This window comes from Prionailurus viverrinus, chromosome A2 (genome assembly GCF_022837055.1).
Source record: "Prionailurus viverrinus isolate Anna chromosome A2, UM_Priviv_1.0, whole genome shotgun sequence".
NCBI classification, from domain to species: domain Eukaryota; kingdom Metazoa; phylum Chordata; class Mammalia; order Carnivora; family Felidae; genus Prionailurus; species Prionailurus viverrinus.
Genome location: NC_062562.1, coordinates 74,830,135 through 74,848,918, shown reverse-complemented (window position 1 = coordinate 74,848,918; position 18,784 = coordinate 74,830,135). Strand labels below are relative to the sequence as shown.

At 43.2% G+C, this 18,784-nt stretch overlaps 1 protein-coding gene across 1 annotated transcript in view; it reads left to right on the top strand.

The window, feature by feature from the left end:
* Nucleotides 1-18,784, top strand: part of POU6F2 (POU class 6 homeobox 2) — a 491,184-nt gene that overhangs the window by 423,697 nt on the left and 48,703 nt on the right. The window contains exon 6 of the mRNA XM_047850244.1: nt 13,596-13,736. Within this exon, the coding sequence (XP_047706200.1) occupies nt 13,596-13,736 (141 nt within the window). The remainder of the gene's footprint in view (nt 1-13,595; nt 13,737-18,784) is intronic.

Below are 18,784 nucleotides of genomic sequence, written 5' to 3'. Positions count from 1 at the left end.
GGGTTGATTTATGCTGGTCCTTGGGGAAAAGTAATGCATGACCCAACTGTAGTATTGTTTTGTGGGAAGAAAAGCTCATCTTCTGACTAGCTTCTTGTACAATAGCTGTTCAGTGAATATATTTTATGGGGCAAGCAAGCCATTATGCATAATAATAAAATTCAGTAACAGTTTAAACAGGCGCTTCATTTGCCAGTGGGTGGATAAAACCAAGATATTATGTGTCATATTTGTTACAAGCACATTTTAATAACCAATGTGGTTATTGGAAGGAAAGGAAGAAGAAACATATGATTTGTTCCTTATAAGTGATAAGTTTAACTTGATTTGGAGTTGATGAAAATTTTCTTGAGTTTCATTAGCAAAATCAGTATCTATCTATACAAAATATACATATTCGGGAGTAAAATAGCTCCAAAGTAAATACAGACTCTCATCTTCTCTGGGCCGAATGTCAGAGACCTGAAATCTTATCGATTAATGCAACCCGTATAATTAATTTATAAAATCACAGCTCAATCTTCACACAGGGACCCAGTCATGGATACCAAGGTGGATACATGGATACAATTGATCATTTATAATCCATCTTTGTAATTTTTTGTAACAGAGAACCTTCTGTATTTTATCAAAATTCAATTGTTAATTTTTGGTCGGTCAGCAGTTGAGATTTCCCTTTATATAAAATATATGAAAGGATTTTATGATTCAGTGACTATCAATTAGTGTTGTTTCCTGTGCTGCAAAGCCATTAAGGCTACTTCCACGATATGGATGTGAATATTCAGGCACTTTTGTAGCGACAGCTTGCAGGGAAGTCACTAGGGAGATGAACGCTCTGTACCGTATGAACACACGTGTGCCCCGCACACACGTGCTCTCTAACGTAGACTTTCCTACCTTCTTTCTCTGCTTCAGAACCCAGCCCAGAACTTTCCTAACCCCATTTCCTGCCCTAACTGTGCTGTGGCCATTCAGAAGACACCAGGAACTCTAAGATGTTTCCATAACTTTGTACTTCTCTTCTCCAGTTGCCCTTCTTGTCCCATCTGCTTAATTGATCTGCCATTTATTCAGGATTGAACTCCTATCAGTTATTTCCTGCAGCTTCCCTGATGCCTCTCTCTGTCCCCACTGAACTAGCCAGTTGCCCAATATTCCCCCAGCTCGCTGAGCACACACCTATCCTGGCTCGTACCCATTGGTTCTCTCTCTCTCTTTTTTAAATTGAGGTATAATTGACATATAACATCATACTGTTTCAGGTGTATAATATAACGATTTGATATTTGTAGGTATTACAAAATCAGTCTAGTTAACATCCATCGCTACGCATAGTTACAAAATTCTTTTTCTCTTGTGATGGGGACTTTAAGATTTGCTCTCAGCAATTCTCAACTGTGCAACGCTGTGTTATTAACTACAGTTGCCATGCCATTATATTCCATGGCTTACTTATCTCATAACTGGAAGTTTGTACCTTTTGATCCCTTTCACCCATTTGGCCCACACCACCCTTTGCTTCTGGCAACCACCAATCTATTCTCTGTATCTATGAGCTGGGCAGGGGGGTGGGGGGGTGGGGGGTTGTGGTTATTTTTGTTGTTCCACACATAAGTGAGATCATACAGTACTAGTCTTTGTATGACTTATTTCACATAGCATAATGCAACTTGAGGTCCATCTGTGTTGTTGCAAATGGTAAGATTGCATTATTTTTTATGGCTAAATAATATTATATATATCATTATGTGTAAATAACATAGAGTGATATTAATATATATTAATGTTTAATATCAATAATATTATATAAGAAATATATATTTATTTCTTATATAATATTATTATATATTATACATATAATAATATATATAAAATCACAAGGGACACTTAGATTGTTTCCATATCTTGGCTATTATAAATAATGACTGCAGTGAACATGGGGGTGCAGATATCTTTACAAGTTAGTGAGTGTTTTTGTATTCTTTGGATAAATACCCAGAAGTGGGATTGCTGGATCATATAGTAATTCTATTTTTAACTTTTTGAGGAGCCTCCATACTGTTTTCCACAGCGGCTAAACCAGTTTGCATTCCCACCAACAGTGCAGGAGGGTTCCCTTTTCGCCACATCCTTGTCAACATTTGCTACTTGTCTTTTTGAAGATAGCCATTCTAACAGGTGTGAGCCATATCTCATTATGGTTTTGATTTGCACCATTAGCTCTTGATTTGTCTATGTCTCTGCCTCCCCCATACCTTAAAAGCTCTTTGGGGGAAAGACCATATCACTGTACCTGACGTATAGTTGACGCTCCATGTTTGCTGAGTCAGTGAACGTGAACTAGACTGTGTTCTGTGTGCAAAGTTACCCCGAGCCACACCCCTTCTCCAGTACAGGGCAGCCCCCTGCCTCTGTCCTTGCTCTGTCAGGCTCTAGTCTGACCCACTCTCAGCCAGTTCCACTCAGTCTCCCAAGTGACCATTGTGAACGTCAGATCTGATCATCTCTCTCCACTCTTGCCTATAGAATGAAGGACAAACCCCTGAAAGTGACAGAGTCATCCCTCCATAATCCCATGTTTTACCTCATCTCTGCCACTTCTTTCTCCACTTCATTCCATTTCCAGAATATCCACGTGCCAATGTAGTGGCTCCACATCTACCAAACGCCACCTCTTGCCTCCATACAGCTATCCTGCTATTGCCAGCGATTGAAGAGTTTTCTCCCCTTCCCACCTTTTTCCCAGTCAACTCCTCATCAGCCTTTAAAATTCAGTTCCCAAGTGGTCTGGTTGCCTGAGGCCTACTGAGGGCTCCTCACCTGAGTTCAGAACACCCCTTTATTATAGGACCACAGGTACAAGAGGTCAAAATCAATAGCTATGGATTAGACCGGAAGCCCCTTGAGAAAAGAGGGCTTGTGTCTGTATCCCGGGGTCTGACTTACAGCCTGTACCATAGTCGCTGGGAAACATTTCATGAACAAAATTGTCGGGAGGCTCCCATGCTTCGTCTTCCTTTGAGCTGGGGACTACTGTAAGTAAATTAGGCACGGGCGGGGAAGGAGTGAGCTGTAGGTCCCCACAGCTACAAACCAGAATATTACCAACTATTGTACTGTGGCAGCAACTTATTCTTTAAAAAAAAAAAAAAAAAAGTATAGCCTTGTTTCATCACAGGAGTGCTCCCGACCACTTGTTTAAACTGGATGATAGAATAAAAAATACAGAAAGAGTAATTTTGAAATATCAACAAATTCACCTAACTAATGTGCCATGACAATAGGCAATTGGTAAGAGCAGCACTATTGTATGTAAGTAAGAAAATAGCATGAAACTCAATAAAGAGATAGATTTTCAGGTTATTAAATGGAGGACTAGACAGAAAAGGAAATGAGATGTGTAAGCTTGTGGTAACACAGTATTGGGCTGCATATAACTTGGGTAAAATCTGATTTAGAGTTGGTATGTTTCCATAATGCCGACCTCTCTACTTCAAAATCGAATGCATTAGGTTGAGTTAAAGGCTAGCATTCCCCCCCTGCCCCCTCCTTCAACTCTGGGCTTGACTATTTTATCAGTAAATTTAAAAATGAAGAAGAAATGCATCCCTTCAAAGAACTTCCTAGTAGTTTGCCACAAAATCACAGTATGCTGCCCACCCTTGTTTATTTCCTTCCTCTCCTCAAATGTCCCTGCTCCCTCCTTACAGATCTGTTGATCACCCTGCATTACCTGGACCCGGACCCCTTGCAAGATCTACCTTTTTCTCCAGAGTACTTCTAGAATATTCTCTAGGGCATGCATGTCTGCTCTCAGAGTCCCCTCTGTCCACCTGCAGTGATGTCCAGAGTTTGTGAAGCCATCTGAGTAGACCCTCACTTCTGCCTCTACATCCAGGGCCTCCAGGAGCCATAAGTCATCTAACTGCCCAAGTGGACAGACACCTCCTGAAATCCCAGCACAGTGAGGCTGCACAAAGGAGAGTGTATCCATCCTTAAGTGATCCACACCATCACCTGGCCTCAGAGCAGCAGTATTTATGCCCAGGGACAGATAGGTTCATCCTCATCTGGGGAAACAGCCCCTTCTGTTCCCACCCATGCTGCTGTCTACATGGGCTTTGCTCTGTCTAGCTCACGAGGCTGGGCTGAGGATGTAGACTCGCAACAACCCTTCCATGTCCACCACCACAGCCCAATAATAAAAATAGAAAAGCTTCGTTCCCTGCCTCCTTATCCTGAAGCACCCAGGTAACATGAAACCTAAAGATTAAGCCCTCCCCCCGGCCCTACCCACACTCATTTCCAGGCATGCAATTTTCAGGGACATCTGGGGCTTGGGGTCCACGATGTCCAGGGAATCGCTGGGCCTTCATCTTTAGATGCTGCCATTAATGAGTTTTATATCCTGGAGTATCCCAGGATTCCTTACAGGAATCTGCCTGAGCTGCTGAGAGGAGGCCTAAAAGTGCTGACTCACAGGATGAAGTCACACATTAGTGATTATTCAAGACTCTCAGGACGGGGTCATCATGTCCTCCGAGGCTCTGGCCAGTCAGTTCTGCGTACTGTGAAAGACTGTAAAGCATGGTGCTGTATTGAAGAAGAAGAAAGAAGAAGAAGAAGAAGAAGAAGAAGAAGAAGAAGAAGGAGGAGGACAAGGAGGATAAAGAGGACGAGGAGGAGGAGAAGGAGAAGAAAAGTTTAGACAAATTTGCCTGCCAAATTTTTACCCTTTTCTGTAAATATTAAAGGGCCAAACTCCCACCAAGGTCCTGGTCAGGCCTAGATATCCTCGACTCACCCCTTCCTATGTTCATTCAATAAATGTTGATTGAGGGCCCATTGGGTGCCCGGCACTGTTGAAGGATTCAAAGCTAGAGCAGTGAACTAAAATCCATATTCGAGAGAGGAGGATAATGGGAATGAACAAATGAAAATATCAGGCCCTATTAGTGCTGTGAGGGAAGTTTTAAAAAACTTGATTGTGGGAAATTGCAAGTGTACACAAAAGTAAAGCAAGTAGTAGAACAAACCACACATGTCTACCCGCAGCTTCCAGACGCTCAACCTGAGACCGCCTTCTCCACCCCATCGCTCTCCCCACCTCACCATGGATTATGTAGAAACATCCCCGACGTCCTATCGTCTCTTTTTACAGGTCATGGAGCGAATCTCTGAAAGAAAGGCAGATAGGGTGGTCAAGGCAGGTGTCTCTAAGGGGTGACCTGGGAGAAGAGGTGTGTGAGTGGGAAAGAGAGATCCAGATGTAGACCTAGCAAATGTGAGCATGCTGACATCATTGAGGATCTGTGAAAGGACCAGTGTTACTGCCCTGGGGGGAGTGAGGGCCAGAGAGAACCCAATCCTACAACAGCATGACCAGAAGTTCCTAGAAGGAATAAAAATTCCTACAACAAAACATATATAATGCTTCCTGTGTGCCAGAAATTCCTCCAGTGTTTTGTATATGGCAACTTGTGTGATTTTTCACAACCCTGTGAAGTCATGGCCACTATTAATATTCCCATTTTACTGGGGCACCTGGGTGGCTGAGTCAGTTGAGCGTCCAACTCTTGGTTTCCACTCAGGTCCTGATCTCACAGTTCATGAGTTCGAGCCCCACATCAGGCTCTGTGCTGATAGCATGGAGCCTGCTTGGGATTCTCTCTCTCTCTCTCTCTCTCTCTCTCTCTCTCAGCCCTGTTCATGCTGTATCTCAAAATGAATAAATAAACTAAATAAAAAATTCCCATTTTACTAAAACTGAAGAAACCTGAACACAGAAAGTGTCTCCGTCCAGTCAGGCTGTACTAATGAAATACTGGGTGGCTTATAAACAACAGAAGTTTATTTCTCACAGTTCTGTTGGCTGGCAAATCCAAGGGTGAGGCACCAGCCTAGTCAGGTTCTGGCCAGAGCCTCTTCCTGGTTCACCTCGCCTTCTCACTGTGTCCTCACATGGTGGAAGGGGCTAGGGATGTCTATAAGATCTGTTTTATAAGGCATTAATCTCATTCATGAGGGCTCCCCCCCTTGTGATGTAAGCTCATCCCAAAGGCCCCTCCTTGTAATACCATCATCTTTGGGGGTTAAGATTTCAGCCTATGAAGGGAGGGGGCACAAACTGTACAGACTACAGTTACTCAGGCAGTCTGGTTCCAGAATTCAACCTCTTAATCCCTTCAGGTAGAATGGCTCATCCATTGTCAGTCACATCTCTGTGCAACTCTGAGCAAGCGTAGGTGAAAAGACTCAGAGCTGCTCATCCCAGGTCTCTTTGGACCCACGATGTCTCTCACCACTGCCCACCCCAGACTGCCACCCTCTCCAGGTCTGGATACTGCTCCTTACACAGCTCATCTCTTCCTGCTTCCCTTCCCTCCCTAACAATGTCTTTTTCCTTGTTTAACCCTAAGCCCCATGAGGGTAGGGAACATGTCATGTCAGTTTCCCCTCATACTGTTCCCACCACATGGTGGGCACTGAATCAATGTTTGCGGGAGGAAGACATTAATGAGTGAAAGGAAGTGATGTTTGCACTGTAGCGGGTAATGATAATGTTCCACCTGGGTCCCCTGGAATCCCATTTCCATGAGTTGCCTTTACCCTTTTGGGGGGTTTTCAGCAACCAGGGCCTGCAGCTTTTCTCCCATCCTTCAGCCTCCAGTATGAGCTTTACCCCAAGAGCAAAGAACCAACAGTGCCAGGGATTAGATTTCCAACCCATCCTTGACCCCAGGGGCTGTCGACTAGGACTGTCAAGTGCCCAGTGAGAACATCCAACTTCCTTGCCTTGAGCTGGGACAGCTCTGAAGCCTGACTCACACTCTACAGCCCCCCTGGGACGAGAATCCTTCCCTTCCCCATCCTGTTTCTGGGAAACCCAACTTCAAACATTAGGTCATTTAAAAAACTCCTCTGTTAACAAATATGCCTGGAGATTAGGGGGTTATTAAGAAGATACTATACTTGCAGTTTTGTCATAAAATAAAACTTATTCTAAAATATCCTGGAATCAATGTGATTTTACACTGATGAACCAAAGATAGTTTAGGATGTTGTAGTGCCTGGGTCATTGCTGCAAACCTCAGGCACTTCAGCCGGAGACTTCCGGTGGGCAGAAAGTTGGATGGTCGGCAACTGGTCTATTGCCATCTCTGCAGGGAAATGGGCAGAAAATGAGTGGCAAAGCATGGCTCGATATTAAAACTCACAAAGCTTATCTCGAACTGTTATGAGAGTTTTGTAACATAATAATCATGAGACCCATGGGGATAGTCTTGTAGGATAAAACCCACATCAAATAGGTTTTTGAGATAAATATGGCCACCTTCCAACATCTGTCTACTGGTATTTCCTTGACCTTTTAAGAGAAGACTTGAGGGTAATAAATGGAAGCACCAATTTGTCCAAAAGGGTCCCAAGGGACCAAGAGACACATTTTTCACATCTACAGCTTAAGAAAAGTCAAGGACCTAATGCATGTAAATGAACTCGGAAAGCCACATTTGCCCTCCTGTTTCTAGGCAGCCGCTGCAAGTCACTTGGACCTTAAATGGGAGGGAACAGTGACAAATGCATTTATGAACATCCTCATTTAAAACAAATGGCGCCCTGGTTTCAGGGTTCTAAATTGAGAAGTTAGTAGCAAAAAGAGCTGCTCCAAAATCCATACTCTATGAAATCCACATAGCTCATGAGGAGAATGATAAAACTATAGATCATGGCCAATTATGCTTCAAGGAAAGGTTTTATGCCTGCTGCATTCATAACTCCCTCTTGGAATAAAGGCATAAACATAGAACATAATGCCATAGCTAAGCTGCCTCATGCTGCTATATTTTTGTAAATAAGATTCATAAGATTAGAATACTGTAAGGGCACCTGGGTGACTCAGTCAGTTGAGGGTCCAACTCTTGATTTTGGCTCAGGTCATGATCCCAGGGTCATGGGATCAAGCTCCGTGTCAGGCTCTGAGATGACTGTGGAACCTACTTGGGATTCTCTCTCTCTCTCTCTCTCTCTCTCTCTCTCTCTCTTTCTCTCTCTCTCTCTTTCTCTCTCTCTCCCTCTGCCCCCTTCCCTGCTCATGTTCTCTCTCTCAAAAAAAATTTTTTTTAATATTTAAAAAATTGAATGCCACGATCAGCATACTTTTCATGAATAGTGTCATGATTACTAATGCTCAGATTCAAGAAACCTGAATTCTTTACCAGGATGGAGGTTGTGAGTCTTTCAGAGAGAGAGAAGATAAAGCAAAGACACCCCTACACCAAGTAGTGACGTAATTTATGCTGACATCTTTCTTTTTGGAGAGAGAGAGAAAGAGCCGCAAGCTTGACCTGAACTGAAATCATGACCTGAGCCAAAATCAAGAGTTGGACCCTCGGCCAACTGAGCCCCTGTGGTAACATTTTTATGATGTCATATGTATGACATCATCAAAGAGTGCTCCTGGAAGAGACTCTAATTGAAGTTTTTCTTCTCATTGCCACCTCATGTTTTCAGATAAAAAAGATGTATACAAAGCAGTGGAGATCTGGGAATATGGATTTTTTTTTCTCATTATGAAATGAGCACTAATATCCATATTGATGTATGGATGTAGATATAAGCCATTGCAAATCCTTCACTGCCTTCACTCTCAAATCAGCAACTGTGGGATAGAGTCACTCACAATATTTTGACATGAAGCAGGAATTAAACACCAAAATGGGCGTCTTTGTGGAAACCTAACAAATGTTGTAAACTAAGAATGAGTCTGATATCCTAGAAAGAAGGTCTCCTCTCGCTGGTCTGCCATGACCAACCCTGGCCTCACAGGCCAAACGCTGCTTTCTCCATAAATTTCTCTATAAATAATCAAGTATGAGGAAGCCCAAGACAAGCAGGTAAAGTCAAGTTTTCCATTCTTCTTTTTGATGTCCTCCAGCCTGAAGTCTTTTTAAGTGGCCTATTTGTCTTTTAAGTCATGAAACCTCCTCTAATAATCACGTTAGTTAGCTAGGACCTTCCTTCAAGCTACTCTGTAAGAATAAGCAAAATAAAATCAGAAAATACAGTTAAAATATAAATATGGAGAACACAGTTGCCTGTGTCCACATTATTTCCAAAGGGAAAAGATATTTATAAAGGTGAGCTCTAATTCTGATAAACTGATGAGTTCAAAATCTTCATGCACAATATGAACAGTGAGAATGATAGCTGACGTTTATTGAGAACATAATATATGCCAACTGTTATTCTACAACTTTTGTATGTAGTAGCTCATTTCTTCCTCATTGTGACTCTGTGGATGGTACCTTCTTTACACCCATTTTACCCATGACACGATGAGACGTGGTTTACTTAGTCACAACCCAAGACAGTCTGGTTTCAAAGCCGGTGCCCTCCCCTGCGTGCATGGATGGGCAGGGCTCTGAGCCCTTCCTTGCTGGTACAAAACTATTTTTAATAATTATTCTCTGTTATTTTATTCTCTAAAACGGGGGAGGCCAGGGGCCATCTTAATAAATTAGTGTTTCTTCGGGCACCTCGGTGGCTCAGTCGGTTGGGTGTCCGACTTCGGCTCAGGTCATGATCTCACAGTTCGTGAGTTCGAGCCTCGCTTCGTGCTCTGTTGCTGGCAGCTCAGAGCCTGGAGCCTGCATCAGATTCTGTGTCTCCCTCCCTCTCTGTTCCTCCCCTGCTCATGCTCTCTCTCTCTCTCTCCTTCAAAAATAAATAAAAACATGGGGCGCCTGGGTGGCGCAGTCGGTTAAGCGTCCGACTTCAGCCAGGTCACGATCTCGCTGTTGCTGAGTTCGAGCCCCGCGTCGGGCTCTGGGCTGATGGCTCAGAGCCTGGAGCCTGTTTCTGATTCTGTGTCTCCCTCTCTCTCTGCCCCTCCCCCGTTCATGCTCTGTCTCTCTCTGTCCCAAAAATAAATAAACGTTGAAAAAATAAATAAATTAATTAATTAATTAAAACATTTTAAAAAATTAAAAAAAAATTAGTGTTTCTTCTCTTAGTAGGTTTTTTTTAGACTATCTATGAATTATACAACCATAGCTTGGTGGATTCAAGTCCCAGAATCCATTTGGTAAAACAGCCAAGGATCTGCAAATCCTTGCTTTCGGAGCTTCCACATTTATAAACAAGCCTGCACTAGAATTCAGCATGACTTTCGAGTCAGTCTGTGGAAAATGCAAGTATGTAATACAATCAGACTTCATTTGGGCCATCCCTCTGCTGCTTAGGCACATTGGCAATGAAAGATCTGAACGCATAAACTTGGCAGCAACTTCAAAATATCCAGTTGGTCCTAGAATGCCAAGGTGCTCATTATGTACATTTGTTGTGCCTGGGCTCCCCGCTGTCCAAATCTACCCTGAGTCTCCAATCAAGAAGAAGTGGTGATAGGAACACTGCTAATATGACATGACTGGGGACAATACAGAGTGACATGACCCGAGGTGATGAAGGGAACACTTATGGCTTCCCTCCCATTCCCTCCCCCTCCCTGCCACATATGTTGATGCATATTACATCCCTGCCTTGGCAGTCACAGGCAGAAAGGCCCAAAGATATTTATGAAGCTGTATCCATCAACAACTCCAATGGTCCACCTGAAATGCGTCAACTTGCACACTGACTAGTACCCGCCGTCGGCACGCGCCACAACCCCTCGCCTTCAGTTCTAGCTCTACGTCCAGGGGCCAGCAAGGCATCTCCCCAGAGCCCCCCAGGCCTTTCCCAAAGACCTAGGGATGCAGGGCAAGAGATAAGAGAGTCATCAAGTCGGCATTTGCTCCATTAAGAGGGAAAGGAAGCAAAGGGAGGAAACTAGGACCAGGATATAGAGGAAATAAACATTAAAAATCACCAAAATCTGTACATCTGTGGTTGCCGAAGCAACCTTGCAGAGAAGCACAAGGATACCCATTCCTGGCCCTGTAACACAAAGGCTGAGAGCCTGCCCTTAAGTAGCCACTTTGTTTCTCATTCAGAACCATAGCTGACCCTTGATATAACGCCTGAATTTACAGCAAAGGTCCTTTACGTAGGACCATAGCCGAACAATACACTCACGTCCTAAATGGAAGGAATTCTCCAGAATCATATCCAGAGAGGACTTCCATAATTTCCTATTTGAATTTTTGATTGACCGAGATGTTAGGGAAATGTCTTACAATTTCTAAAAATATTTTCTCGGGGGGCCTGGGTGGCTCCGTCGGTTAAGCGTCCGACTTCAGCTCAGGTCATGATCTCGCGGTCCATGAGTTTGAGCCCCGCGTCGGGCTCTGGGCTGATGGCTCAGAGCCTGGAGCCTGCTTCCGATTCTGTGTCTCCCTCTCTCTCTGCCCCTCCCCCATTCATGCTCTGTCTCTCTCTGTCCCAAAAATAAATAAACGTTTAAAAAAAATTTAAAAATATTTTCTCTTCGTTAAATACGAAGCATGGTCTGTCTTCTTCAGAAAGCATTCTGCATGTCCCTATCTAAATTTTGCACCTGAAATTCAGGGACAAAATGGCCTCTTCAACACTAAAATCAAACTGCATGTGATTTAATTTTTCTTTGAGCTTAAGAAACTTATTTTGAGATCTGTCTGAACCTGGGGAATTTCATTATAATTTTAACTTTTATTGCATAAAAGAAGGGTAAACATAGCAGCTGGCACATGAACTGAGAATGGTGTACTAATAGGCTGTCTGTCCTTGCAGTTTGGGGAAGGTATTCCTAAAGAATCGTCTCACTTTGAGAGTGAAAACAGGTACACAGTACAAACTCTTTCCCTGAAGGTGGCTAAGCCAAAAGCAGGGAGAGTTTTCACTTAACTATTTGCCACGATTTGCCCCATCTACACTATAAAAGCAGGAAACCAAGAACAAGGCCAACCCGAATTTTAAATCCCATGGTGGTAATCTGGGATAAGACAGGGTTTCTTTTAGACTGATGAATGAGAATTTTTTTTCTCCTTAAAATGAAAATCATTCTTGTCTTTTAGGAGAGAGATAAAGGCAAAAGACACATAAAGTAATGAGCTTAAAATGGATTTTCACTTCTTAAAAAAAAATCTGCTTCAGGTCAATGGGATTTCTGTAGAACCAGTTATGTGAAATTCGATTATAGATTAATAAAGAAACCAAAGAGATAAGGATATCACATTAATGGAAAAAGAATTATTAAATTCCTGTCCTTTTTTGATGTTTCCTCTGACAATTAGTATTCCCGTCCTCGTCAGGTGATACAAAACTCTAGGCAAATGTCCAAAGGAATTAAGCAGTAAAATATGTTTTGAGGGAAAGAAAGAAGGAAGGAGGAAAAGAAAGAAAGAAGAGAGACTGAATTGAGAAAGTAAAGAAGAAAAGTAGAAAAAGAGTTTCTGGGACCTGCATTAAGTATGGCATTAATTTTTTTCCCACCAAGTCTTAGTCTTGGCAGGCTTCCACTCAAATGCAGGAATTTCATGGATGTGGGAACGGGTGATGGAAAATGCATTATTATACACAACAATCGTTGTACTTGAGAGGAACTATATGGGGAAAAAATAACACCCTAGAATAAATACAAATGAAATTCATGTATCAAAACCAATACTGTGAAAATAGTTTAAATGTTTCTTGAATTTATATCTAGTCATTAACCTAAATGCAGATTTTAGTTCAGGCTACACTTTTGCCTCATGGTCAGAAGGCCTGAAAACCTGTGGCGTGGAAAATTGGCAGGATAAAGAATATTGAATTGGTCTCCATGGAAAAACAGGTTTTGGCAGCTATAACCTCCTCCTTGAGTGGGTTCCCCCCCAACCCAAGTCAAATTCTCCTCCCTCTTTCCTTGTCCCAGGAAAAAGACCAAGGGAAGACCATATATTAGCTAAGACAGCAAGCAGATAGATATCAACATGGTCATTCACCAAAGGACCTTCCTCATTGGCCTTGAACCCCATAGTCAGGGTGAGCCCCTCACCCCGGCCTGCCGGAAGTCTCAACCCTAAGCTCACCCTCTGAGAGCACAGAGGCTGGAGGTTTCTATTTCTACTGACTTTGGTTTCCTTCTTCCTTGAAGAAAGGGAGTGAGGCATCCATCTTACCCAATGACCCTAAAAGAAACTGCAATTCACAAACAAAAATGATAAATTTATTTGCAGAAATCCTTCACATCTGTTCCTCCCCTCCAATCCTGCTCCAAACCTACTTTAATCCACAACCAGTCTGCTTACCTCAAGGAAGGGAGACATTTCCCCAGGGTTTTATTTAGGCTAGGGGACAAAATCCAGGGACTTCTTCAAAGTCACTCGTCCACCTGGCAAGACTCTCACGGCCTGCTGCAACCCCAAGGCCCACCTCACTCTCTCCTGGGGCTAGTCCTGAACCCAGTCTCCACTCTTTTCTTTCCAGCCTCCTTTCCAGCCACCTGCCCCCCCACCCCCTACCCCACCACCCCAAGAGCCCACAGCTTCAGAGCGAATGTTCACCAGGCTCCCTCCGGTGGGTTCCGGGCCCTTTGCATGAGCCAGTTGAGTGAGAACTTCTTCCCCCACATGAATGTTGTATCCTTGTGCTGTGCCTCTCTTGGTGGTTCACCCTGATCTTTTCTCTCTTTGCAGCTGGTTAATAATCCACTAACAAGTCAGGCTGCAGCGGCTGCAGCCGCCATGGGCTCCATAGCAAGCTCACAGGCCTTTGGCAATGCCCTCTCCAGCCTTCAGGGGGTCACGGGTCAACTAGTTACTAATGCACAAGGACAGGTGAGTGGGAGATGGGAACAAGAGTGAATCTTTATGGCAGATGGAACTCGGAAAGGAAATGAATTTCTTTTGCATGACAGTGATATGTAACCGCATCTATTCGAGGCAAATAAATAATGTTTACTAGCAATGTCAAGAATAGGAGAAGGGTTGGGAGGTGTTTCTATATTTTAGGAACAAGATTTTTTTTCCCCCTTCCCCTAGAATGTCTTACGTTTTTATTTTGTTTTTATTTCTGTACAACGGTTCTTGTTCTGACCTTAACTGAAGGAAATACTTTTCGTGATGGGGCAGTCTTTAAAAAAAAAAAAAGTAAATTTTAAAAACAAAATTTCAGTTCTGCTTATGTATTTATTCTTTTTAAACTGGGACGGTGGGGGAAACTGGTAAGTTTCCTTCTCTAATTGCTCTAAGATTTCTAAACTAGTCCTAAGCAAGCCAATTTCTGACTAATATGGGGACCTGATGGAAAGAACCGGGCAGTCCTATAAGAGAAACAGAGGAAAGGGGGGGAGAAGCCTCTTGCTGATTCTCCTGGAAGCTCCTGGGAGTTTCTTGTATGCCTGCAGGCTTACTTCAGTCTGCCGGGGCCATCGAACCTTCCTCATGTCATGGGCAGCGTGACGGTTCCCTTACACCACTCGTGTGCCTGCGTCGTGGTCCCCAGGACACTGACGAAGCTTCAGATGAGGGCAGCTCCCCCTTTAAGGCCCCAGTAAACCTGAAAGCTCCATGAAGAGCAAACTGGAGTTAAAGCTGAGGGTATCAGAAGTACCCTCCGTTCAAAGGCTTGGCACAGACCCTCGGCGGTTAGGGCACCTTCACCTCAACTGTGGCCGTTGCTGAGGGTGGAGGAGCAGGTAGAAGACGCTAGCATCATCTCCAGGATTTTTCCTCCCAGAGTTATTTTACGGATCCCTGCTTGGCCTGCTCTGTGGAGAACAGGAATTGCAGTGTCTTGAACCCTGTTTTTATTTTACATAAAGAGTAAACAGAGATGCATTATAAGCTAAACCGTCTCAATCTACGTCCCAGGGAAAAAAAGCTGACCTTGTTATATTTCCTGGGCGGGTGCAGGATTGTCCCGTCAGAACCCCGAGGGCTGAACGATGGAGCTTGTCAAAGAGCAGCCCCAGGTAATGAATCATCTTATCACAGGTGCACACCACACATATTAAAGGAGGGTTGTATGAACACGGTGCCCTCCACAGTCACCTTTCAATGTCGGCTTTAACCCTTGTTCCAATCCCTTTTCATCAAAGGATCATTTTATGCAGCCGGCTCTAAATGGAGGCTCTCAAAAGCCTATTAAGATTTCTGAACGGACAGGGTTTGGGTGTGGAGGAAAAGTTGGTTATAATATCTATAACTCACACTCAGATCAGGTCGGTCCTGGAAGCTGCTTCCTAGAGTTATGCCCCAAATGGAACACCCCAATTCATTCCTGCCAGGCAGCTGGCCCTTGAGATGTAAATTTTAAGAGGTCCGGATGGAAAGCATATCCACCGATGTGCATTTCCCCCTGATTTTTCTGTCCCAGTGTCCAAGTAAAATGTGTCACTGTGCCCCACCGCTTGAGAATTTGTGATGGAGAAAATGCTTTATTGCTTAGAAGGAGTTATTAGGAGTGTATTCTTCCGGTGATTTAATGGCTGATCATTTTGCCAGTTACAAATCCATCCCCTTCCTAGGGGCTAGAGTTACAGCCTTTGCTCTCTTTGGCCTTTGCCGACTTCCATCCCAGGGGGGTAGCTCTCCCGGCCCGAGAGTTCCCACAGGAAAATGAGCTTTCAATTAAAACCTTGGTTCATACTCTGCGTATGTAGAAGAAGGCCTGATTTTATTTTAAAATTCTTCTGTTTTAGACACTGTGCTGATAGGTGATTTGATACGGTCCACAAATCTCCTAAAGTGGGAAAGGAAAAAAAAAAAGACCTACATTCGCAGAGGAATCAATATTGCCCGCTCGTGATGTCTTGTCTGAGAGTTTTAGAAACATGCCCAATGGTACCATGTGCCAGAGACGACCAAGCTACTCCCATTTCCAAAGTAGATGAATTGGCCATGTTCCCATAGTGCTGTGGGGTTGTTTTTTTCTTTAATCTTTGTAATATAAACACAATCATCTTCCCAGAAAAAAAAGCATATGCCCCGCACCTCTTGATACAAAGATACTCGTGTGAGCCTTATGAGGTGGCCAGATGGCACCAAAAAAGGAGGACAAAAATTATTTGGGGTGTGTGTGTGTGTGTGTGTGCACGCACGCGCATTCCTTTTGCTTGTATTAATGTGGTACAAAAAAATAAGATCACGTTGGAATCAGGTTAATACAATTAGCCTTGCTCAAAAAGCCGTGTAAACTAGAATTACTTTATCCAGCCCATTTTCAATCCCTTAAAAATCTCCACAGAGCTTTCCCAGAAAAGGTACAAAGAGAAAACTCTTAATATATTTATAGATTCTTTCATTTGAGTTCTTGACATCAACTATTTTTTACATTGGAAAGTTTGCCCAGAAGAAATAACATTAAACTCTAAACCTATGTTTGAAAAGCATGTTTTATGCCACCGATACTTTGGGGAGGTCGGGCTGTCGAGGTGGCACAAAATACCCTGATTCTTGCTCTCCGCTGCTAAGATTTTCTTGGCTACCTGGGAGCCAAGAGAGGATTAGCCAGGAAAGAGCCCTCACTGAATTCGGATCTGCCTGAGATACGGTTTAAGCTCCCCTTTCTTCTCATTTTGGACCTGGGAGAAATCAATGACTTAACTTCCCTAAACTAGAGCCTCATCCTCAAAGCTCTAAGGTAGCCCCTGTGAGGAGGCCTGTGCCAGTGGCGATTCTAGATTCCAGGTCTTCCCACTCAGTGGGGTGGGCACCCTCCCCACACAGGGAGACATGTCCCAATCCCAAAAAGAAGAAAGCCCACTCCCTGGGACTTGCAGCTTGGTTTCCTTGTCTTCGAATTTGATTGTTTCTATTTACTAGATTTCAGTGCATTTAAAGGGAAGGGAAATCTCCATCTATTTATGGTCTTTTATTTCCTGTTCTTTGGTTTATTTATCTTAATTTTTTAAGTTTATTTATTTTGAGAGAGAGAGCACGCAAACAAGGGAGGGGCAGAGAGAGAGAGAGAATGGGAGAGAGAGAATCCTAAGCAGGCTCCACACTGTCAGCGCAGAGCCCAACTCGGGGCTCGAACTCACGAATTGTGAGATCACAGCTTGAGCTGAAATCAAGAGTCAGACGCTTAACTGACTGAGCCACCCACCCCGGTGCCCCTGCTTTTTTAAAAAACAGTAGTTATCAGTTCATTCTCTTACCTTTCTGACTCTGACATTCATTTGCAGTTAATACAGAAGTCAGACATTATTCCAAAGAGTGATTAATTCTAACAGAAATTCTGCATTCTAAAGTCACAAAACACATATCTTACCCAGTAATGTTATAGTATTTTAAAATTACATCATACCCAACTTCATCCTGAAGGAGCAAGTTCCCTATTGGTGATTGGTGATCATGAAATTTATCATGACTATCACAGTGCTGAGAATAACATTCTAGGGCTGTTTCCTTACCAAATCAGGAACTCATGTGAGTGTGGAAGCCAGACAATGAGATGAGCACCAACTATAGACTTGTTTGAACCCCAAGTCAGCCAGTAACTAACAAGCTCTGTGACCTTCAGTAAATTACTTGAGCTCTCTGAACTTCAGTTTCACCATAAAATAAGGATAGATATAAAATCTGAGTCCCTAGATTATGAAGATTAGATGAGGTAAAGTGTGGTAAAAAGCCTACCATGGTCCATGAGTATACAGTTAAAGACTCATACTAATAAGTGGCTGCAATAATTATCATCATCATCATCATCATCGTGGTTTAGAGTCTTGTCTAGCATTTTCTGGAAACCTATCTTTGGTTTGGGTATATATAGCAAGAAGTAGTACAGCATACAGGCAAGAAGAATGGGTTTTAGAACCAAACAGCCATTCATCGGCTGTTGGACCTCGGGCAATTGACTTACCCTCTCTCGTGCCTCAGTTTCCTCGTCTGAAAAATGGGGATCAAAATGGAAGCAGCTTCTAGGATTTAAGAGCTTAGCATGTAGTCAGGCACATAGTTGTCATTCAATAATGCTAACACTCAGTATATGCTATCTGTGATTATTAGTCTAGGTGCGATATGGCTGCAGTTCACACTGAGTGTGCTCACTGTGAGTAAAACACCAAGTTACTTTAGGGAAATCTTATCCTTACCCTGGATAGTTCAGTAGGGGGCGTATGTGTGTGTGTGTGTGTGTGTGTGTGTTCTTAACACTCATTCAGTGGGTATGTTCAGGATTTGGCAAGTAGATTTCCCATCGATTTGTTCAGCTCTAGAATTGGCTTCCCTTGTGCCCCTGGCAATATCTCCTTATTGGCATTATTGCAGAAAAGTAAAAGCGAATGAAATTTCATTTTATCCTGGGGCTAAGGAAAAGCATTTTACATTTTAACTGAAGCTCAGAATGTTTCCTGATGAAATTAGTTCTGGACCGCTGTGAAATTTTCTTAAGTGGCACCAAGTCAAGCCAAAGTCCCTCCCTCCCTTCCTTAAAGAGCCAGTCAAGTAAAACAAACAAACAAACAAACAACATTACTTTTCCTAATGTATAGAAAGAAGAAAAAATTAAAAACACTTGCCCATTCAATTCGGTACCCAAGAATACACATAGCATTATATGAATAAATAATGGCTGAGCAGAGCACTTTGGCCAGACGGAAGGATTTGCAGTAGGTAGGAGCTGCCTCCTAAGAGGAACACAGGCCAAAATGGAAGAAAGGCAGTCTGCTGACACAATAGTAGCCTATGCATCGTAGCTTAAAAAAAAGGACACCCTTGAATGTGCAAAACCACGGAGGGTGAGTTGCTTGTATTCAGCAGCCCTGGCTGGAGGAGGGCAGGTGGCGAGGCAGGAATGTCACCAAGTACTGTGTTTGTGCACATCGACATTCTAATATCCTGACCTTCAAATATGTGAAAAATATTGTCTTAGAATTGAAGAA